Source organism: Urocitellus parryii, chromosome 10 (genome assembly GCF_045843805.1).
Source record: "Urocitellus parryii isolate mUroPar1 chromosome 10, mUroPar1.hap1, whole genome shotgun sequence".
NCBI classification, from domain to species: Eukaryota; Metazoa; Chordata; class Mammalia; order Rodentia; family Sciuridae; genus Urocitellus; species Urocitellus parryii.
Genome location: NC_135540.1, coordinates 21,164,026 through 21,185,301, shown reverse-complemented (window position 1 = coordinate 21,185,301; position 21,276 = coordinate 21,164,026). Strand labels below are relative to the sequence as shown.

General features: G+C 36.0%; 1 protein-coding gene and 1 pseudogene across 1 annotated transcript in view; one reads left to right on the top strand and one right to left on the bottom strand.

Moving 5' to 3' along the window:
* Positions 1–21,276, top strand: part of Slc10a7 (solute carrier family 10 member 7) — a 253,890-nt gene that overhangs the window by 8,623 nt on the left and 223,991 nt on the right. The window contains exons 3-4 of the mRNA XM_026392715.2: positions 9,288–9,424; positions 15,170–15,245. Of these exons, the coding sequence (XP_026248500.1) occupies positions 9,288–9,424; positions 15,170–15,245 (213 nt within the window). The remainder of the gene's footprint in view (positions 1–9,287; positions 9,425–15,169; positions 15,246–21,276) is intronic.
* LOC144257252 (mitogen-activated protein kinase 6 pseudogene) lies at positions 2,164–4,820 on the bottom strand (annotated as a pseudogene).

Sequence of the window (21,276 nt, the reverse complement as noted above, 5' to 3'; positions counted from 1 at the left end):
CTTGAAAAGTTAAAATTCTTGTTCAGCATTATTTCTTGCCTTTATTTATTTAAGTTTATTTTTTTAATTTTAAGTCTGTTTGTAGGCTAAATTTAGTTATCTCCTCCATAGAGCACTCTTTAACAACATGGAAAAAACATGATTTACTAAGTTTGTGCCTTCTGTGTCTATTGGCTTGGTATAAATCTTTTTATTGGAGTATTCTTTTTGATTTGCATAGGATCAGTGTAGTGTTTACAACTGGTAAATTGTTTCTCAAGAGTTCTAAATGTTCTCACTGATAATTCGCTGTTCTGAAAATAACTGGGATAGGTCTTCTTAAATATGTCAAATTCAAGATTTTATAAGAATTGTTGATATGAAAGAACCATTATTACAGGGAATAGACCTTTTTTTTTTTTTTGTCAGCACCCCAGTTCAATATTGGTTCTGAAATGTGGGGCACAGTGATACCAGGAGATATTTGCCACTGCTGTGGCTCTGGGCTGATCCGACTTGGAGGTCTTCCTGCTGACCTTGGCTGATGCTTCTTGTGGAGCAGCTGCCTTACCCAAGTCCTCTGTCGGGACCTTGCTCTAACTACGTCCCCTGGTGGCTGCTTAGTGGCTACAGCTGTTACTTAGGCCATGGGAAATCTGGCAAGAGTCTTGATGTCTCTCACTCCTTAGCTTCTTACATCATGCTCTTCTGTAAAGCAGCCAACTTTGTGGGATGCAAGAGTTGAAGAAAGAAGAATGTCACAGCTATCAGCCTCTCTCTAAGGACCAGCTACTCTAAACACCTAGGAAACCTTCAGAGTCATCCAGCTAATTTGGATCTAATGATGAAATGTCTCGATCTGTGCTTTATCGTGGTATCTAAGTAGCCATCAAAGCCATTTCCTCCTTTTAGGCCCTTTTCAATTCAATACAACATTAAGTAATTTTCAAAAGCCATTTAATGTGCTAGATTGCATCGCTGTGTAATATTAGACCATCTCTATTTTCTTGGGCAAACAAACAGTTATAAATTAGGAGGTAGCATCTTGTTATTTTCCAGTTAATAATCCTGAATTAATTTCAATTGCTATTATGATTTGTGTGTCTTAGTAGTCCTACAATAGTGTATTTTTGCACACAGGAGACACCCAGTAAATTATTGACTTGAGGTTATTTGGAAGTACTTATTTGGTTCCACTCAAGTTTGATTTATAAAATCGATCATTTCAATGTCTGTTTTTCATACATTGGTTTAGTGATGTGTATTCTAAAATTTGTTTTACCAATTTATTAAAATTATAAAGGATACTATGCTAATGCAATGCTACATCTTCAATTTCATGACTATTGATTTCTAATTAAAAATTTTTTTTAGTTGCAATTGGTCACAATACCTTTATTTTTATTTATTTATTTATTTATTTATTTATTTTTTTACATTTAACCTAATTTTATTCATGCTTGCCTTGGGATGGGGAATAGATCATTCGGTAAAAACATACAGTAAAAACAAAAAATGTCTTATCATGTACAACTTTAAAACTACAATAATGATGTACCTTAATTACTTCCATGCACACAAGTCTAACATTACAGTATTTTTAAAAAATAAACACAATTAAGACTTCTAGGAGCATTTTATAATAAAGTAATTCCTAATTTTTCTTTGTAGATAGATCAAGCACCTCCAAAATACAAATTCCTATACACAGTGAGTACTTTACTTAAAATGAACACTTAAGTAAATTAAGTATGTGGACAGCCTTAGGATAAGCTGATATTATATATTCAGCTAGGTAGGCAACAAACCATAGTGCCAAATGGAAAAAGTGTAGTTGCAAATAAAGTTTTAAAGCTAAGTTAATTTTATAATTAAATACAGAAAATATACTGATTTGCTAAAATAAATAAGATGTGATGTATTAACACTTCACTATAAAGAATGAATACCAGAACATTTATAAACAATGAGTCTTAATAGTTTACTACAATAAACACTGGCTAAATAGAAGTGCATATTGTGAAGCACTATGGGTGGTATATGTTTTGCCACATACTTTTGTTACCTTGAGGTAGATAACACATGTGTACCAAATTCGGCATTCATTTTCAGTTGCTGCTGGTATCATGTGTTTCAAGAAATGTGTACAGTATGAAAAACTGGAAAATAATAATGAATGAAAAATGTTTTAGGAAAAAAATAGATATTTTCATGCAATTATGTACAGTCTCACTGTGTAAATTTCAAGGCAAGATTTTTGTTTCCTGTAAAACAGATCATTGTTCTATGAGAGAATGTTTTTTACTTGTCTTAGTGCATTTCTTTTGTCTCCTCCTGCATTGCATTATTTTGCTCTATTCTTTTTTTGTGTGCAAATGACATGCTAGTTAAAATGAAAACTATCTCATGTAGAAAAAAATTCTGGATTTTAAAAACCAAGAACTAATAAAAATCCTTACTAAATGACACCATCTGATTCAAGTAAAAAATGACTTAAACACTAGTAATAAAAAAAAGACAAACACATTTCATGAAGAATACAAAAAGAAATGTCTGCTGAGTGTTTTAGTTCAGATGTTTCAGAATGCTGCTGTATGTTTTATGAGGAATTTGAAGGGAAGATTTCATAGCAGAAGGTGTTAACGTGGCCTGGATTGACTTACGTGGTGACCCCACTGGACTATGAAACTGTGGGATGCCTATGGATTCAAGCTGCTTGTTAAAAAGGAACTCCCCACTGTTGTTCAGAAATCCTTCCTCATTTCCTCTCTCCCCAAGTTTCCCATCCTCTACTGGCTCAGTTTCTAGCATTTCAGTATCTTCTTTCCTGCTAAAGAACTTGTCCAAGTAACTGGTATAAGTGTTTTCCTTCTCAACCTGTTCATCTTTCCTGACCTCACAACAAAACTGATTGATGAGAAAACATTCCTCCCTACCACTCACAAACTGGCTATCCCAAGAAGATTGGTACAAGGCTTCTAATTGAGCCAAATCTGCCATTCCTTTTTCCTGTTTTTCTCGGCTTACTGACTTTGATATCAAACTTTTCAACTCTAGTTGGGACACTGAGCTATTCAAGTCATTTAATTTATCAACAACATCAGTAGGCTCATGTTGGGAACTAAGTTGAATAGTTCCTGCAATAAAGGAATCAAAATCAAATCCCTGATTCTTTTCCCTTTCTTTTTCAGCCAGTTGCTGTGATGCTTCCTCTAGCGCTATCTGGGCTTTAACCAATCCATTCCTTTCACATTTTGACTTGCCTTTCTTATCAGATTTTTCTTTGCTTTGTTCTTTCCAATTGGAAAGATCTATAATAAGTTTGGGTTCATAATAATGATTAACTTCACTCTCTCTCCAAACTAAATTATCTAAATATGATGATGACCTTGTTTTGTAGTTACAAGTATGGCTGCACTCTAGATCACAATATTTGTTTTCATGATGATCTGGGTACTGCCAACAAGGCTCAGTGGAGTAACTGGTATCAAAAGCAGGATCCTCCAGATACTTTTCTCGATGTCCATCCAAATATTTTCGAGGATCAACCTGTACTTCTTCTTCATCAGTGACATCAGACAGAGCTTGTGGGTCAAGCTGAACTTCATCAATATCGAAGTTGTTATGTATAGGCCAATCATGCTCTGAAAACTGACAATCATGGTACCTTTCCCAGTTATAAATGTGATGGTAAGTTTCATCCATAAGCAAAATATCATCAACTTCATCTTCAATGTGAAAAGGATGGCTTGAAATTGGCTCATCCATTGGAAAAGAATATATACTCATATAAGGATGAGAGAGTGCTTCCTCTGCTGTCAATCGATCCATGGGGCTAAATGTCAAAATTTGTTCCAGGAAATCCAGTGCTTCTCGACTAATTCCTGGAAGCAGCTGAGTTAAAGGTTTGTGTGGCTCAGTCATATCATTTCTAATGTAAACTGGAATTACACTGAGAAGCCCCTGACCATCTTCCTCATATACAACAGGAATAGATTCTAAAATCAGTTGCATCTGTTCAAGTTCATGTGCACCTGCAAAGAGGGTTTTACCAGTCAGCATTTCAGCAAAGATGCAGCCTGCAGCCCACATGTCAATGGCTTTAGTACAGTTATTAGGAGAAAGTAAAAGACGTGGGGATCTGTACCATTTAGTAACCAAACCTTCAGAAAGATAACCCTTATGGGAATAATGAGGATCCATAATCCGTGCAAGACCAAAGTCACCTATCTTCAGCACCAAGTCTTCAGTATTAATGAAAAGATTAGATGGTTTGAGATCTCTGTGCAGTACATTTGCAGAGTGAATATACTTGAGCCCCCGTAGCAGCTGATACATGAAAAGCCTGGCATGCTCTTCCAGTAAAGGGCCCTGCTCCAGCACATTAGCCAAGTCTGTCTCCATGTACTCTGGAACAATGTAAACACTGTTCAGTTCAGCAAGAGAGCCCACATCGTCTGTTAACTGGCTTCCACTGGGGCCAAGAATTTCAAACACTTTCATGTTATCATGGTCAAGTCTTCTAATAATTTTGATTTCACGGAGAGCATGTTTGACACTCTGGGGATCAGTAAGGACAATTTTCTTGATGGCTACTCTTTTGTCACAGTCATTGTCTACAGCAGAAAAAAATAAACCATTGCCTCCACAACCCAATGGTTTTAAGTCCATATACCTAGAGCCCAGATCAAAACCATGAATGTTCATAAGACTTTCAAATTTCTCTGCCATTTTGAAACCCTTACTATCGCCTTTTCCTTTCGAATTGTTGAACTTGTGTAAACAAGGAAGAAAACAGGCATCAAAAGGAAAGATCTTTCAAAAAGGGAGAAGAAAAATAATTATGCTTCCATAGCAAGATGGTTTCTTGATGTTCATTGCATATGCCAACCAGGCCTGTTGAGTTCCCCTCAGATTTAAAGCTCAAAAAGCTCTACTCATATTGAGACTTAAAAAGATTGCAGTACTCATAGTTCAAGAAAAGGGCAGCAACTCTGCAGACATTTAAAGAAAACACTCAAGAAACTCAAACAGAATGAAATGACATACTATGCACTCAGATATACTGTGCTAAACGATTTAACATTTAACAAAAATGTGAATAAATATGCACACAACAGGCTTCTATGAACATTCTCCTCACAGTGCAGATGCATTCAGTGTTGGACTGGTCCTGAGCAGCATCATTCTAAGGTGCTGGTAAGCACTGTTTCCGTTTTGCTTCTTTTCTTCCTTTGTTGCTATATATTTCAACAGGAAGCCCTGGCGACTGTTGGTTGACAGATGTCTTTTGTTAGTGACCAGGTGGCTCCAGCTCACCACAATCACAATCAAAGCTACCGTCCATCTTACTCTGATACAACGGGACTTCTCCGACTCATCGAGGGAGTGCGGGGCCCCCGGACAGTACCCAGTGTCGGCTCAGATCTCTCGCTTTGCTGCAGTTGCGGCCATGTAACCCCGACCTGCCTATTTTTATTTATTTTTATGTGGTGCTTTTATGAGGATTGAACCCAGCACCCCGCACGTGCTAGGCAAGCGCTCCATTAATGAGCCACAACCCTTGCCCTGATTTCTAATTTCTGAAATACCTGTTGAATGGTTTCTGAAGTTTTGTTATATTGAAATAAGGTTCCATTTTAAATTTATTTCATATTTAGCTAACTTCAAACCTACAGTTTCAGAGAATATGTCACAATAGGTTATGGAAGGGCCAATTCATTTAAACAAATACCTTTTAAGTGTCTGTGGCTCCAAGGCACCATGCTTGGTGCTGGGGATAGAAACAAAGATGAGCAGGAAGCTCAGGTCCTGAAAAGGGATCCAGAGTAGGGCAGAATACATTTTCTTTATTTTTCTAAACCGATTATGAATTTTTAATCCCTTTAGCTGAAAAATAAATATAGCAAATTTAAAATTTAGGCTCATGCTGCTTGTTCGAAGCCCAGAGCTATGAGGCTGACTCTTGGAAAGGGAATCAAATAAAGGTCAAATAAGGGCTAGAAGGGAAATTGGTATGTAATGAAAATATTTCTACTTCCCAGTCAGAGCCCTGGTTTTCTTGATGCCGTCAGTGAGACTCTGGCATAATCAGTACATTATGTGGAGTATCTCCTTAAGTTTATTTTAATGGAATTTGACCTGTCTTACATGTGAATAAACAAAATGTCATGCAGGGTCTCCTTTTTAATTATTCATGATGGGATTTATTTGAATGTATGGCCATCTATACGTGGGTATGTATGGAATGATACTATTTTGGATTTTATAGGGTTTACTTATTTTTTATTTTCCGTTGTTTCCTTTTCTTACCTTTATGATTGTATGAAGAAGATATGGAAAATATTTGACACTGGATTTTTGTGAGAGTCTTAAAAATCTTCCTTAGAAACACTTCCTGTCTGTTCTTTCCTGTGCTTCAGAAGCCCCTGGTGGCCCATGGTAGGCCATCGTGGCTCATTTTGCTGAGTTCTTTACTGTTCCATTGTTCTTTTACATTTGCAGTTACTTTTAATTTTATTTGTTAGGAGAGTTAGTATTTTTAAACTATAGTTTTATTACTTTTTACTGATTTAAAAAGTGACATTTACTTATTGTAAAATGATTAGAAAGTTTAAAAATGACTGCTATTAATATCATGTGTTTTTTTAGTCCCTTTGCCCTACAAATGCTTTATATATATGATATTTTTAAAATAAAGTTTTTGTTTTTAAAAATAAAATTATATGTATGTATGTATATCTGTATACATACTTGTAGACATATATGTAAACATGCATACACATATGACCTTACCTTATTTTTTCCATGTAACACTGTAAAACAATTTTTCATGTAATTTAATAATATTAATTAATTTTTCATCACTTATATATTATATATGAAAATAAAATAGCTTACATTTTATTTACTTTGAGAAGTATATGATTTATTTACATAGTTCAGAATCAAAAGGTACAAGATTATTTAGGATGAGAAGTCTTCTTTTTACCTTTTCACCACATATCTGGTTCTTTTCTCTGGGGACAACCAATTTTTATAGTTTGTATGTATTTTTCCAGAGATAGGCTATGCAAAGCATAAATGTGTATCCCACCCCCGTACAAGTTGTATTATTTATGTTGTTTGGTACCTTACCTTATTTTACTAAAAAAAAAAAAAAAATACCTTGTAGGTTGTTTTACATTAACACATCAAAAATACTATTTCTTTTTATATGCCAAATAGTGTGCTATTGTGTGGATGCACTATGATATATTTTACTTTTCTTCTATTGATGGACACTTAAGTATTTTTACAAAGTTTTGCTATTACAGATGTGTTGTGAAGATTAGCCTAAATATATGCCATTTCCCACACTGGGAATATAAGTGAAGGATAAATTCCTAGAAGTGGAATTTCTGGCTCAAATAATATACACATTTTAAGTTGTGATGTATAGTTTAGATAATAATATCTACCTAATGGGGTTGCTGTGAGGATTAAATAAAATAACATATAAAGCCACGAGTTCAGATCATCATGGCATATGGTTATTATTAATAGAATGGTCCTATGTGCTCAGCAAGTATTTGATGAATGAAGGAATGAGGTGCCAGAATGTTCTCCATAGGCTGTGCCAGTTTACACTCCTGTTGTGGAGTAGGGTAACATTTCATACTCCGACATCCTCACCAACCGTTTTAATAGCTCATAACACTGTGGTTATACTTGATCTATTTAATTTTTCTCCCATTTTTGGACTTAACTATTTAAGTTGTTTTTAGATTTTGGTCTAAAAGATAGCTGTGATGATAACTCTGTGCATAGCTATTCATTACTATTTTTTATATTTGTGGAGTAAGTGCCTAGACATGAAGTTTTGGGGTCTAAGAATGTGAATTATATTATGGGTCTTGTTATAAATTTCCAAGTTACTTTCCAGAAAAGTTATGCCAGTTGATATTCCTATCAGAAGTAGATGCAAATGCCTCAGCTGTTGCATTCTAGCTAATCATTTTACTGTTTTTTTCTAAATAAAAAAAGAATATTTATTTGGCATTTGTGGTTTCTGTAGGTCTGGTGTTTCCCAGTGACCCTATATTAGACCCAGACTGCCAGAAATTTTTTACATGTCTACAGAGATGACTTATGATCAAATAGGAACTGCTGTGTGCCTCTACATGGGGAGATAGCAGGAGCTGATGGGACAGATCAGAACGTGGCCTTAAGTCAGTGAGTCTCCATTGACCGACTCTTTATCATACCACGAATGTCTCTGAGTTGAAGATCTCCTCAACATCTTACTTGAACTAGGGCCATAACCAGTGAATTTCTGACATCTTTGAATATGTTTTCATGGTTACTTGTTTTCAAGGTGTATACTTTTTCTACTACTTTCTAAATTTGTTTGATTTTAACTGAATAATCACATAACACAAATTCAAATAGGCATATATATTTGAACTCTGGAGATGAACTAATTATTCCTTTTTAGCTGTGAGACTCAATAACAAGTACCTGTTTATATTTAATGTACATTTTTCTCCCTAGTGTGCCAAAATGGATTTGATAACTGATTTTCACTGTGTAGTAGCTATCAACCTCAGTTTCCTCATCAGTAAAATAAGCATAATAATATCTATCTAATGGGGTTGCTGTGAGGATTAAGGAAATAACATGTAAAGCCACAAGCTCAGGTCATGGTCTATGGTTATTATTTAATAAATGTTACAGAATACAGTGACTGTACTGTACAGGGAGTCATTTTTAAATTATAGACTATTATTGAGGCGATTGTGTAAGAAATTATTATTTGTAGATCCAGGAACATCTTGACAAATTGAGGCCTTATAAATTTGGTATAATGAATAGAGATTAATTAATTAAAATGTGATAGGCCTTATAAATTTGATGTGATGAATAGAGGTTAATTATTATACTTAATTAAAATGTGATAAGTCCGGCAAAGATTTTTTTTTGAAAGATTAATTGTAGGTAAGTATGCTTATTTGTTTATGGAGTCAACAATCTGTAAATCTTTAGTAGTGTGATTAGCTTATACTTCCTGGTCCAGAGTTTTACAGATCTGAATTGCTAGGCCATATTGTGTATTTGAAAGATGTTAAAATATATTTTGGAAATTTTATATAAAAGTACTTTGTAACCATCATGAGAACCTTTTTTTTTTTTTCTTGAGGTCTGTCTCTTATAGATATGCTCATGGATAAAACTATGAAACAATTCAGAACTAAAGACAAACTTGTGATGCTATCTTTTTCAGAAATAATTTTCTTACCTTTATTTATTTTGTGTCCTTTCTTTTCCAGGAGCTGACCAGTGCTTTGGTACATATAAAATTGCACCTTTTTATTCAGATCTTTACACTTGTCTTCTTCCCAGCGGCAATATGGCTTTTTCTTCAGCTTTTATCAATCACATCCATCAATGAATGGCTCTTAAAAGGGTACGTTTAAATCTTTTGAAGGGTGTACTTTTAATGTGGCATGTGCTTTCTTATAAGGAAATAAAAACATTTTTTTACATTAGCATTATCATCCTTTTTTTTTTTTTTTTTTATTTATTTTCTTTAGTTCTCGGCAGACACAACATCTTTGTTGGTATGTGGTGCTGAGGATCGAACCCGGGCCGCACGCATGCCAGGCGAGCGCGCTACCGCTTGAGCCACATCCCCAGCCCAGCATTATCATCCTTTAAAACAACAGTATTTCATCAAAAAGATTAATAAGAAATAGTTTAATAACATCTTAAAATACATCCCTATGCTTAATCTTAAAATACTACGATAAACCAGGCACTATAGTGCACACCTGTAATCCCAGCAGCTCAGAAGTCTGAGGCAGGAGGATCGCAAGTTCAAGGCCAGCCTCAGCAACTTGCCAAGGCTGTAAGCAACCTACTGAGACCCTGTTTCAAAATAAAAAATAAAAAGGGCTGGGTATATGGCTTTCTAGTGGTTAAGTTCCTTGGGTTCAATCCCTGGTACAAAAAAAAGAAAAAAAAATCAACAACACACACACAAAAAAACCTTAAAAGATACTAGGATATATGCCTTTTTGTGAGTTTTAAAGAGAAAAAAAAAATTGAAGAAACTAGAGGTCATAAGATGTATGTGCATGTGTGTAATGTAGGCTGTCCATTGGATGCTTTAACTTTGCATTCTGTATCTTAAAAAATGTATACAGATAATGATGGAATATTTTTTTTTCAAAATGTACAAGAAGGGAAAAATATGTATACATTTCTGTAAATATTTACTTTTCCATGTGTTTTGTTTTGTTTGATGTAATAGTTGAATTAACAGTAGATTTTATTAGAATCCTTTTCATTAAAAAGTCATATTTGATGAAAATAACAATTAAAGAATTTTTAAAGTGATTTAAAACTAAACCTATTATAGAATCGTAATATGACAGCTAAAATACTGAGCTTAGAGCCTGAAAGTTGGTTTCTGATCCTATCCCCAACATGCCTTTGAGCAAAGTTATTTAATAGTTTTGAACCTCAATTTCCTGGTCTATAAAATGTAATCATACTTTTACCTTCTACTTAAAAATGATGTGGGGATATCAATTAAAATCGCCTATTTATTCAAGTCACTTCTTTAGCCCCTACTATGAGCCATGAGTTTTTATAGGTAATAGTAGAGAAACAACAGCAAAACTGGCAGCATGCCAGTTCATTTTGCGTGTTGGGGAGACTTGGGGAACGACTGTCTATAAACAAGTAAATAGGTGAGCAAGATAAAAGAGAGGTGTGAGAAGAGTTCAAACTGTGATGTGGTTGAAAGCTGTTAGGCAGGCTGGTGATTAATTTGAACTGCAGAATTCTTAGGGCAGAATGTTCTAGACAAGGAAAACAGAATGTGTGAGGCTCTAAGGCAGCGATAAACCCGGTGTGTGTAAGGTCAGTAGAACAGCCAGGATGGCCAGATCATGGTGATGTGGAGGAGAGATAACATAGTGTGGAGGTGGGAAGGTCGGCACGAGCTGTGTATACAGAGGCTTATAAATACCCAATAAAGAATTCTGACTTGATACTAAATGCTATGGGAAGCTATTGTAGGGACTGAAATGAGGGAGAAATGGAGTTTGATTTATATTTGAAAATGATTCTTCTGGCTGCTCTGTGGGAAGTAGGCAGTAGAGGCAGCCGAGAGAAAGATAGGAGATGAGTTTGGAGACCAGAGGGGTGAGGCAGTCATGCGATAGAGAGGTGAGTGCACACAGGGTAGAATTTAACAGAGCTCTCAGAGCCCGTGGGTGGAGAGGCTGTAGTGAGGACTTCTAGGTTTTAGGTACAAGCCACTGAGTAATTTGGCAGTGTCATTTACTTAACTGGGTTAGGAGCAGAGGGAAAGTGAAGAGTGCCACTTTGGCCAGATTGAGTTCTGAGAGAATGAGCATTAAATTCATCCCAAAGCATAAGAGCTCACATAAGTAAAATGGCAGCATTTTAGAGCAACACCATATGTGCATCAAGAACCAATTGTAGTTGCTGGGCATGATGGTGCAGGCCTGTAATCCCAGTGATTTGGGAGGCTGAGATTGGAAGATCGAGAGTTCAAAGCCAACCTCAACAACTTAGTGAAACCCTAAGCAACTCATTGAGACCCTATCTCTAAATCAAATACACAAAATAGGGGGTGGGTGGGATATGGACCAGTGGCCAAGCACCCTTGGGTTCAATCCCCAGTAACACACACACACACATATACACACATCTCTCACACACACACACACACACACACACACACAGAACCAATTGTATCTGCCACATGTAGGCCACTCAAAGTATAGGGACATACTAACTCGGTTTCCTTGTCTTCAGGGACCTTCCAACCTAGTTGGATACAGAGGATAATGTACATGGTTGTTTCTTACAATAAAGATGGGGCCGCCTATGTTTTATCAAATGAATGGTAAAACCAGCTAAAGGATAAATGGTTCAGCAAGGGTTGTATATGCTTTAAAGTAGAAAGTTAAAAAATGAGACATTAGTAAAAGTCAAACATAAAAATATTTCTTCTGGACCGCATCAGCAAAGGTCTGCACTGAGGAGTTTGGGTTTGAAGCTACAAGTGACGGGGAGCTCTTAAAAGTGCTAAAATGAAAAGACATAGTGCTAAAAGGTGGTCATTCCGGGAGATTGGTCTGATAGCACTGTACTGTGTTTATTATTGGAAGAATAGTGCTTGCAATTCAGTATGCTAAATAAAGCAACCATATAGTTCTCACTTTGGGAAGTTAGACTTAAAAAAGTACATCCTTGGTTTAACTCCAAGAAAGCTCTCTCCTAGCTTACTTTTTCCTCTGCCCAGTCAGAGAGTACACACTTAGGATGTTAACTTGAGGGAGTTGCAGACTCAGGATCCTGTTAAATAAAGGTGTTCTGAGCACACTCTCCTCACTGTGCAGTGGTGAAGGGTCAGTGTGGAGGTAGAGAGCATTCAGTACATTTGAAAGTTTCTAGAATCCAATGAAAAGCATCTTAACAAGAATGATGGCAACAGTCATGGAGAAGAATGGAAACTAGGATGTGGGGACTGGTTAATTTATAAGGAGCAAGTGGAGTTGCCTATAACTCTGGAATTTCAAATTGGATCATTAGGTGAAAACTGGTTCCTGTGGTAAAGTCACAGGAAAAAATCAATTTTTTAGAAAATATATAAATTTGTTCTGGAGATCTATTGTACAGCCCAGGGACTATAGTTAATAATAGTGTATTTTATGTACTGCCAAATTTTTGGGAGAGATCTTAAGTATTCTCACTGCACAACACACACAAAGATAACTTTGTGAGGTGATACCTATGTTAATTAGCTAGATTATGGAAATGATTTCACAATGTAGACATATTTTAAAACATTTTATATGTAAATATATTCAGTTTTTATTCGTCGAATTATGCCTCAATAAAGCTGAAAGAAAGGAAATATGTAAATTCAATATTAGATGTGTTTAGTTTGAGGGAACTATCTGGCTATAAATTTGGTGGTAGTAGTTAGGGCTAGAAATGTAAATTTAAAAATATTTCTATGGACTCAAAATAAGATTGAAAAGACAGCAGGAAAGCCAGCAAAAAAAAAAAAAAAAAAAAAAGAATAGTTTAAAAGGGGTAAATGAGTAAATGAGAATGATGAAGTAAGCTGGTGACTAAGAAGATAAGAATAAGAGTTGCCTGGAGAAGCAAGAATGTAAATAGAGCGAATAGGGAAAGGATGTTTGGTTTGGAGATTTGGAGATCACAGGATACTTTCAGATCACTTCTAGACTAGTAGAAGTGGGGAAGAAATCCAATTCCAGAGACATTAAGGGAAAATGCATTGTTTTGGGGTCATGGGGGTAGAGTATTCTTTAAAGACCAACAGTGAGTTGCAATGAAAAATATAGGATTGGATCTTGAGGGGGCAACAGTACTAATTTTGCTTATTTTTAGTTATCTACATTTGTGTATTGAATCTTCTTAAAGGCAGGAATAATATCTTATGCATTCTGTTTTGGATACTCTTACGTAGTATCCTACTCATATATTCCATATATAGTTCAATATACAATTCAAAGATTTTTGTTTTTTAAGATAGGGAGAATTCTGTTTCTTTGTAAGTTAAAGGGAAGGGACTAGGAGACAGAAAAGATTGAAAAAGTTAAAAAGATTGAAAATGCTCTACAGGACTCACCTAGTATTGGTGGTAGGGGAAATAGAAGGCTGAAGGAGTCCTAGATAAGTAAATCTTTGACCCTGGATGCCAGAATAAAAGTTTTAACTCTAGAGAGCTGGCTTTTGGAGTTTGCGCAAATTATTGACCTTCTGTCTTAACTTTAGTTTTCATTAAAGTGAGAATAATACTTGAGAGGAATAGATAAGACAATGTGTGTCAAGTGTGTAGAATTGGATCTACTACAAATGGTAAATGCTTTGTATTAGTGAACCTGAAGAAGGGGCAGAGGCTGGGAATTCATAATAGGACAGACTGCATTAACCTCACTTAGGAAACAGACCTAAGACCAAGCTGGGTGTGATAGCTTGTACCTGTAGCCCTAACTATTCAGGAACCTGATGCAGAAGTGTCGCGTGAGCCCAGAAGTTCCAGATCAGCCTGGGTTAACATAGCAAGAGGCCACTCTAAATATAAAAACAGTGGGAGGAAAAAAAAAATATATATATATATATATTGAATTGAATGAGTTGGAAATCCCATAAGTTGAGTTTTCTTATGTTTTAATCAAAAGGAACTAAAACATTTTTTTCTTATTTCAGAGCTAACATAAATTTACTGCATAAATTTTAGATAACACATTCTTAAAAGAATCAATAAAAGTCATCTATAAACACATGATTCAAAATCTGTTTTATGTCAGATGCTCTTTGTCCACTATGCCCTACATCAGTTTCCCCCTAGTTAGGGTAGCTCCTTGCTCCTCCTATATCTTTTCCCTAGAAAGGTATATTCTATATGAATTCTGAATTTTTTTTTTTAATTTTAGTACTTAGATATAGTACTCATTATTTCATTTTCTTGTGCAATTTATTTTGTATCTTTAAGAGAGTAGACTTGTTATTAGGATCTTGTAAGTATAAACATAATTTAATAAAAACCAAATTTAGAACAGATATGAGACAATCACTATAGAATCTAAATTCAACACATATGATTATGTCATGCCTATTTTTATAATGACACTACAACATGAAAATGTCTTTTATAAGGTGAAAGTTTGAGAATTGCTGTTTCATAGAAAGAAATTGAAAATGTAAGTTGTGTTTTATTAAATATTTTTCAACTTCAGATGTAGTTTAGAGCTTTATTTTTACTAAAAGATTTCTAAAAAAAGTTTAAGGAGCATTTTTACTTTAACTGAAAATAACCTGAGATTATTTATGTTTCAATGACTGTATTTACTATAAGTTGGCTGTGTTTTGAATTGCATAATCAGAGCTTAAATAACTACGAAACTAAAATCACCCTCGCTTGTAGAATGTAACGAGAGCTCAGAGGCTGCACATTTGCTGCATCTTCTAAGTAATGTTGCTTCATATAAAATCGTCTAAACTCACCAGGGAATATGCATCAATAAACATTCTCCTATTTTTATTTGCTCAGTTCTGCTATTTTAGAATAAATACAGTGAAAGCTATTATAATTGGGGGAAAAAAGCTATTTACAATTGGATTTTCTTTTATTTTTCAGTTTGCAGACAGTAGGTTGCATGCCTCCCCCTGTGTCTTCTGCAGTGATTTTAACCAAGGCAGTTGGTGGAAATGAGGTGAGTCCTGGGGGCTAACCTGATTTAAACATAAGTGCGTGCTGTGCTTCTATTTTGTTCAAAACCGTGTTTTGAACATAAAGCAGTCATGTTACAGAAATCTCATAACCATAGCAGCTTATGAAAGAATTGGTTGTATTCATATTAAGATGTGCTAAAATTGGTGATATTGAGTGGAATTTAGGATATGAGATAGACAAGTAAGAGAGGTGGGTGAACCAGAGATGGCAATTTTTCCACCTTAGTGGGAAATCGGGCGACCAAGGACAGAGAAGTCCAAGGAGGAACGTTCTGCACAATACTCACAGACTAAGAGCTATGGCTATTAGTTCCTACAAAATTTATAATAAATTAAATTGGTGGGAAAAGGCTCAATTTGTTTAATGGCAAGTGAAAAACAACATAAAAAGGAGAAATTAGGTCAGGTTTCTAAGATGGATTCAAAGAAATCATTCAGCTGCTGGGAGACTGTGGCAAAAGATTCATGCTTGTGTATTGGGGTGGCAGCTGTTCATTTCAGAAGTGATTGGTGGTTCTTCCTTGGTTGAAAGCCCCTATAACTTTATGTTGAGGCATATTTCTTTGTGATGGGTTATTCCTCCTTTCCTACCGATATTCTCTCATTTAGAAAAGAACTCCGAGGGCTGGGCACAGTGGCACCCGCCTATAATCCCAGCAGCTTGGGAAGCTGTGGTAGGAGGATTGCAAGTTTGAAGCCAGCCTCAGCGACTTAGTGAGGCCCCGTATTAAAATAGAAAATAAAAGGGATCAGGGATGTAGCTCCTTGATAAAGACCTCCGTATTCAATCCCTAATACAAAACAACAACAACCAAAAAAAAAAAAAAAAAAGAATTCTCTGAGGGAGGATATAATGGGTTTCCACTTCTGTTCATTCTTGGATTCTGTTTCTTAACCAATTTTATTTTATTTACTTTATTCTTTCCAAAAATAAAGTACATGCTATATTTTATTTTGATAATAGGTTTGTTGGAATATCATTTTTATTCACTAATTTGCCACAAATTAACATATTTTCATCTTTTGACATATACCCCTATAAAACCATCACCACAATTAACATGGTAGACATAACTGTTACCTTCTGTCTTAACTTCATTTTGGGCTGCTATAACAGAATACCTGAAATACCTGAATACCTGAAACTGGATAATTTATGAAGATTAGATTCTGGACTTGGGAAAGTCCAAGGCCAAGGGGCCTGCATCTGGTGAGGGCCTTCTTGCTACGTCATCCCATATTGGAGGTGGAAGGGCAAAAGAGAACATGATGGAGGGAGAGAGGGACTCATAGCCTCAAGTCCTTTTATAATTGGTCTCATCTGTTCTTGAGGGTGGAGTCTTCATGACTTAAAATACCTCCCATTAGGCCCTCCTCCCAACACTGTTGCATTAGAAATTAAGTTTCTAACACATGATTTTTGGGGGACATGTTCATTTATTGTTTTTGTTTTTTGAGACGAGGTCTCACTGTATTGCCCAGGCTGGCCCTGAACTCTTGGGCTCAGTGGATCCTTCTGCCTTATCCTCCCAAGAAAGTGGGACTGCAGGTGTGGGCCACCACACCTGCCTGGGGAACATACTCAAACCATCACACCCTCAAAGTTTCCTGTGTCCCTTTGAAATTCTTTCCTCCTGCCGTTCTCAGCACCTCTCCTCCCTAGGCAACCCCTGATCTGTTTTCTGTCACTATAGCTTATTTTACAGTTTCTTGTTTTTTATGGTGGAATCATACAGAATGTACCTTTTCTTTTCTTTTTTCCATTTACTCAGCATAATTATTTTGAGATAATCTACATTGTGTCTATCAGTAGTCCAGACCTTTTTATTGCTGAGTAGAAGTATTTTGTATGTATGTACCACAAATTGTTCATCCATTCACCTGCAGATGGACATCTGGGCAGTTGCTAGTTTTCAACTATGAACATTCAATATTTAAATGACATATACTTGCATTTTTCATGGGAATATCTAGGAGTGGAATGGCTGGATCATCTTTTGACTAAGGAAGAATTATCTGTATGTAGTTTTTATCTACTATAAACAGCTTCTGAAGTAGACAATTTCCATCCATAATATGTAAATACCCTTCTTTTAACTCGGACATATTTTTAACTTTTTAAGAAATTACCAAACTAATTTCCATAGTGCTTATGCCCTTTTATAGTCCAACCATTAGTGAATGAGAGTCCCAGTGTTCCACATCCTAGTTAGCACTTGATATTGTCAGTCTTTTTGATTTTTGCTATTCTAAGATGTGTATGATGTTATCTCATTGTAGTTTTAATGTTATTTGTATTTCCTAGTGACTAATAATGTTAAGCATCTTTTAATGTGTTCATTTACTGTCTATCCATATGTCTTCTTTGGAAAAATGCCTATTAAATTTTTGGCTCATTTTCTTAAATTGAGTGGTTTATTTATGTACTGATGAGCATTGATAAAATCCTGATCACATATATGCACTGTAAATATTTTCTTCCAGTCTGTGGCTTGCCTTTTCATATTCTCACCCTTGTTTTTTCAAGTGCAGAGTCGTGGTGAAGGCAGTGAAAGGTGATAGGATTCCGGATGTATTCTAAAGTCATAAGATATGCTGATAAATTGGATGTGGGATGTGAGACAAAGACACAGATCAAGAATGACTCCAAAGTTTTTGGCTGAACAGCGAAGAATTTGGAGTTGTTGATACAACAAAGAGTACTACGTGAAAGCAGATTTGGGGACTATTAGCTTAGAGAGGATAGGCTATACTGAGGTCCCTAAGAATGTAAAAATCTTGGTGGCTAGATGTATACGTTTGTTTCTTTCTCATGGCACATACCACTTGTGGGTCAGTAGGAGTGTCTTTTGCCATCCCTAAGGGAGGCTGGTTGGAGGTACACCATCTAGATGGAACAGGGAGCATTTTCAGTTGCCATAAGAGAGGGGCAGACAAAGAAAAAGAAACAGAGAAAGAGATATTAGGGAATTACGAACAGACTTTTCACTGCCCAGGCTGGTAGCGATACATAGAACTTCAATTTGTATTAGATTGGCCAGCAGAAGTCACATGTCCTTACCATTCTTATGCTCTGGAGAGAACTAGATCTTGGTGAGCACTTTTAATGTCAGCCATACTGATTAAGAGTTTATTTTTGTGATGTGTTAAGATGCCTTTTATATGTCCAGGAATAAATGTCAAGTAAGAGTTATAGATATTAGGATTGGTAGTTCAGGGAATGGTCTAAACTGGAGGTATAAATTAAGGAGTCATCAGTGAATAAATGGTATTTAGAGCTAAAACTGGGTGAGATTACTCGGCTAGACAGCATAGGTAGAAAAGAGAAGAAGCCAGGCATAGTGGCACATGCCTATAATCCCAGCAATTTTGGAGGTTGAGGCAAGAGGATCACAAGTTTGAGGCCAGCCTCAGCAACTTAATGAGATCCTGTAAAGCTCATTGGTAAAGCTCCCCTGGGTTCAATCCCCAGTACCACCCGCTACCTTCCTTAAAAAAGAAAGAGAAAAAGGAAAAAGAAAAGAGAAGAAGTTCAAGGACTGAGCCCTGGGTCCCTCCATCAGGGTCAAGATAATGAGGAATCATCAGCAAGGCAACAGAGGAAGCATAATTAGTGAAACAGTAGAGAAAACAGGAAAGCATTTCAGGGAATTTTGGTGTCTTGGAAGCCATGAGAAGAAAGTGTGAAGGAGTAGAGTGTAATCAGCTGTGTAAAAATTATGCTGACATATTGTGTTTGTTAAGATGAATTCTGAAAATTAACCCTAGCATTATGTTACATGGAGGTTATTGGAAAACTTGGCCAGAATTGTTTTGATGAAGCACTGGGGCAAAAGCTTGTTTAAAGTGAGCTTCAGGATAAATGGGAAGAGAAGAATTGGAGCCTGTTTTGAGATCATTTGTGATGAAAAGGAAGAGGGAATGGGGCTGTAGTTAAAGGGCAAGGTGGGGATTGAGATTTTCTATGTGCAGTAATTGAAGCATGTTCCTATCATTATAAGCATGTTTCAGTAAGGAGAGAATTGATATGAGGGAGAGAGAGAGAGAGCGAGCAATGGAGTGATAGATTGAATGAGAGAATGATATGAGTTTCAGGATGGGTTTAGACTGTTTATTCATAATAATAGGAGTGAAGGCAGAGTGTGTAGACACAGATGCACTTGGGAGTTTCCTTTTGATGACTTTTCTAAGTGGAGTAGGAAACAAGGCAGCAGCCAACTGTGCTGATGGAGTAGATGGTACTGAAATTTGAGAAGAGAGGAGAAAGTATGCAATTGACATCTAGGTAGAGAGAGAGATTAACTTGAGAGTGGTAGACTGCTAGGCAGCACTGAGGCCCCAGCTGAGAGCCAGAGATATTCACCCAAAGTGAAGTCATCCATCCATCATGGTTGTATATTTTTTCTTGACCACATTTAGCTTTGTGGGGTAGGAAGTGAATTGGTGGATGGTTGGGCTTAGCCAGGGTTTCTTATGCCAGGTATTTTCTGTTGCCACATATTATTGAAATAAAGGAGTTATAGAAGTTTTGATCTGGTGCCTAGTATGTTTTTTTTCTGTTATCCTGAAAGAATTTGAGTAAGGAGTCTCCTTTGGTATATCTAAGACCTGTGTTAATTAACTTGAAGGTGTCATTTGCTACATTCTTTTAAATGTGAGTCTCTAAAAAGATTTAGAGGTTACACTAACTTAAATACCTTTTTGTTTTCAGATGTCTTTTGGCAGAAGTTTAAAGTTCATCTATTTTCTTGACATTGATATATAGCATTGCATTCTTTTAAAATGTATTTATATGTCCATTCCACAAAAGATATTTAAATTATTTACATTGTGTTGCATATTAATAATGTGGAATTTACAAATATTTCCTTAGTTTTCTAAAAGTTGCAGTCTACTTTTTTAAGTGCTTATATTGTACAGCTTATTGATATTCAAACATTTTGGAGGCTGAAGGAGTAAGATACAATTTTTTCATAAATTTTCTAAAAAGAACTTCAAAAATGAAATTGAGAGTCCAATGAGGTCCAGTGGAACACACTTATCTCAGCAGCTAAAGAGGCTGAGATAGGAGGACTGCAAATTCAAGGTCAGACTCAACAATTTAGAGACTCTGTGTCAAAAAACAAAAAAGGGTTAGCAGCTCTTGAGGCCAGAAGTCACTGGTAGAGTGCTGCTGGGTTCAATCTACAGAACCACAAAATAATACAAGCAAATAAATAAATAAATAAATGTACATGTCACATCTGATGTGAAAGGAAGAGATCATTTCATATTTACATTAGATTATGGGAGAAAATGATCTGCAAGTAGATGATTTTATATTTAATGTTTTTTCTAAAATCATGTTAGCAGGTAACTGAATATAGACTTTTTAAAAAAGGAAATGTAAGAGATTTATATTTTCTATAATAGGTTGGGAAAAATCAAATCTGAGAGTGTGAAGTGAATTTGCTGATGCAGGTAAATGAAAAGGTTCAATAGCTATGTCCAGTGTCATTTGATGAAAGCTCTCTGTGGTGGTGTCCTGCTTGGCATGTAGTGTCTCTGTACTCACTTTTAATTGGACTAAGGGCCTGGTTGCCCCTTACTCAAAAGCCTGTATTTGGAAGATGAGTTGGTAGGAAGGAATATGGGTTATTCACAGACCAGCATCTTAAGAACATGGAGGGGCTGACAGGAGGTCTTTTTTATTTTTTGCAATACTGGAAATTGAACCCAGTGCCTCTCATATTCTAGGCAAGTACACTACCACAGAGCTACCCTTTTTTCAACTTTGAGAAGGTCTCACTAAGTTGCCTAGGTTGGCTTCAGACTTGCAATCCTTCTGCTTCAGCCTCCTGAGTAGCTGGGATGAGAGATGTGTTGGAAAGCACTTTCATAGGGAGGGGAAGGACGTGTAGAGAGACAGTGGGCAAGAAGCCTATGTGCTGAGTGGCATGCTTGTGCTGAGCAGTCTTCATAATCAGGGTCATGGATCTCTTTTTTTTTTTTTTTTGTTATTGTCATCTGGCT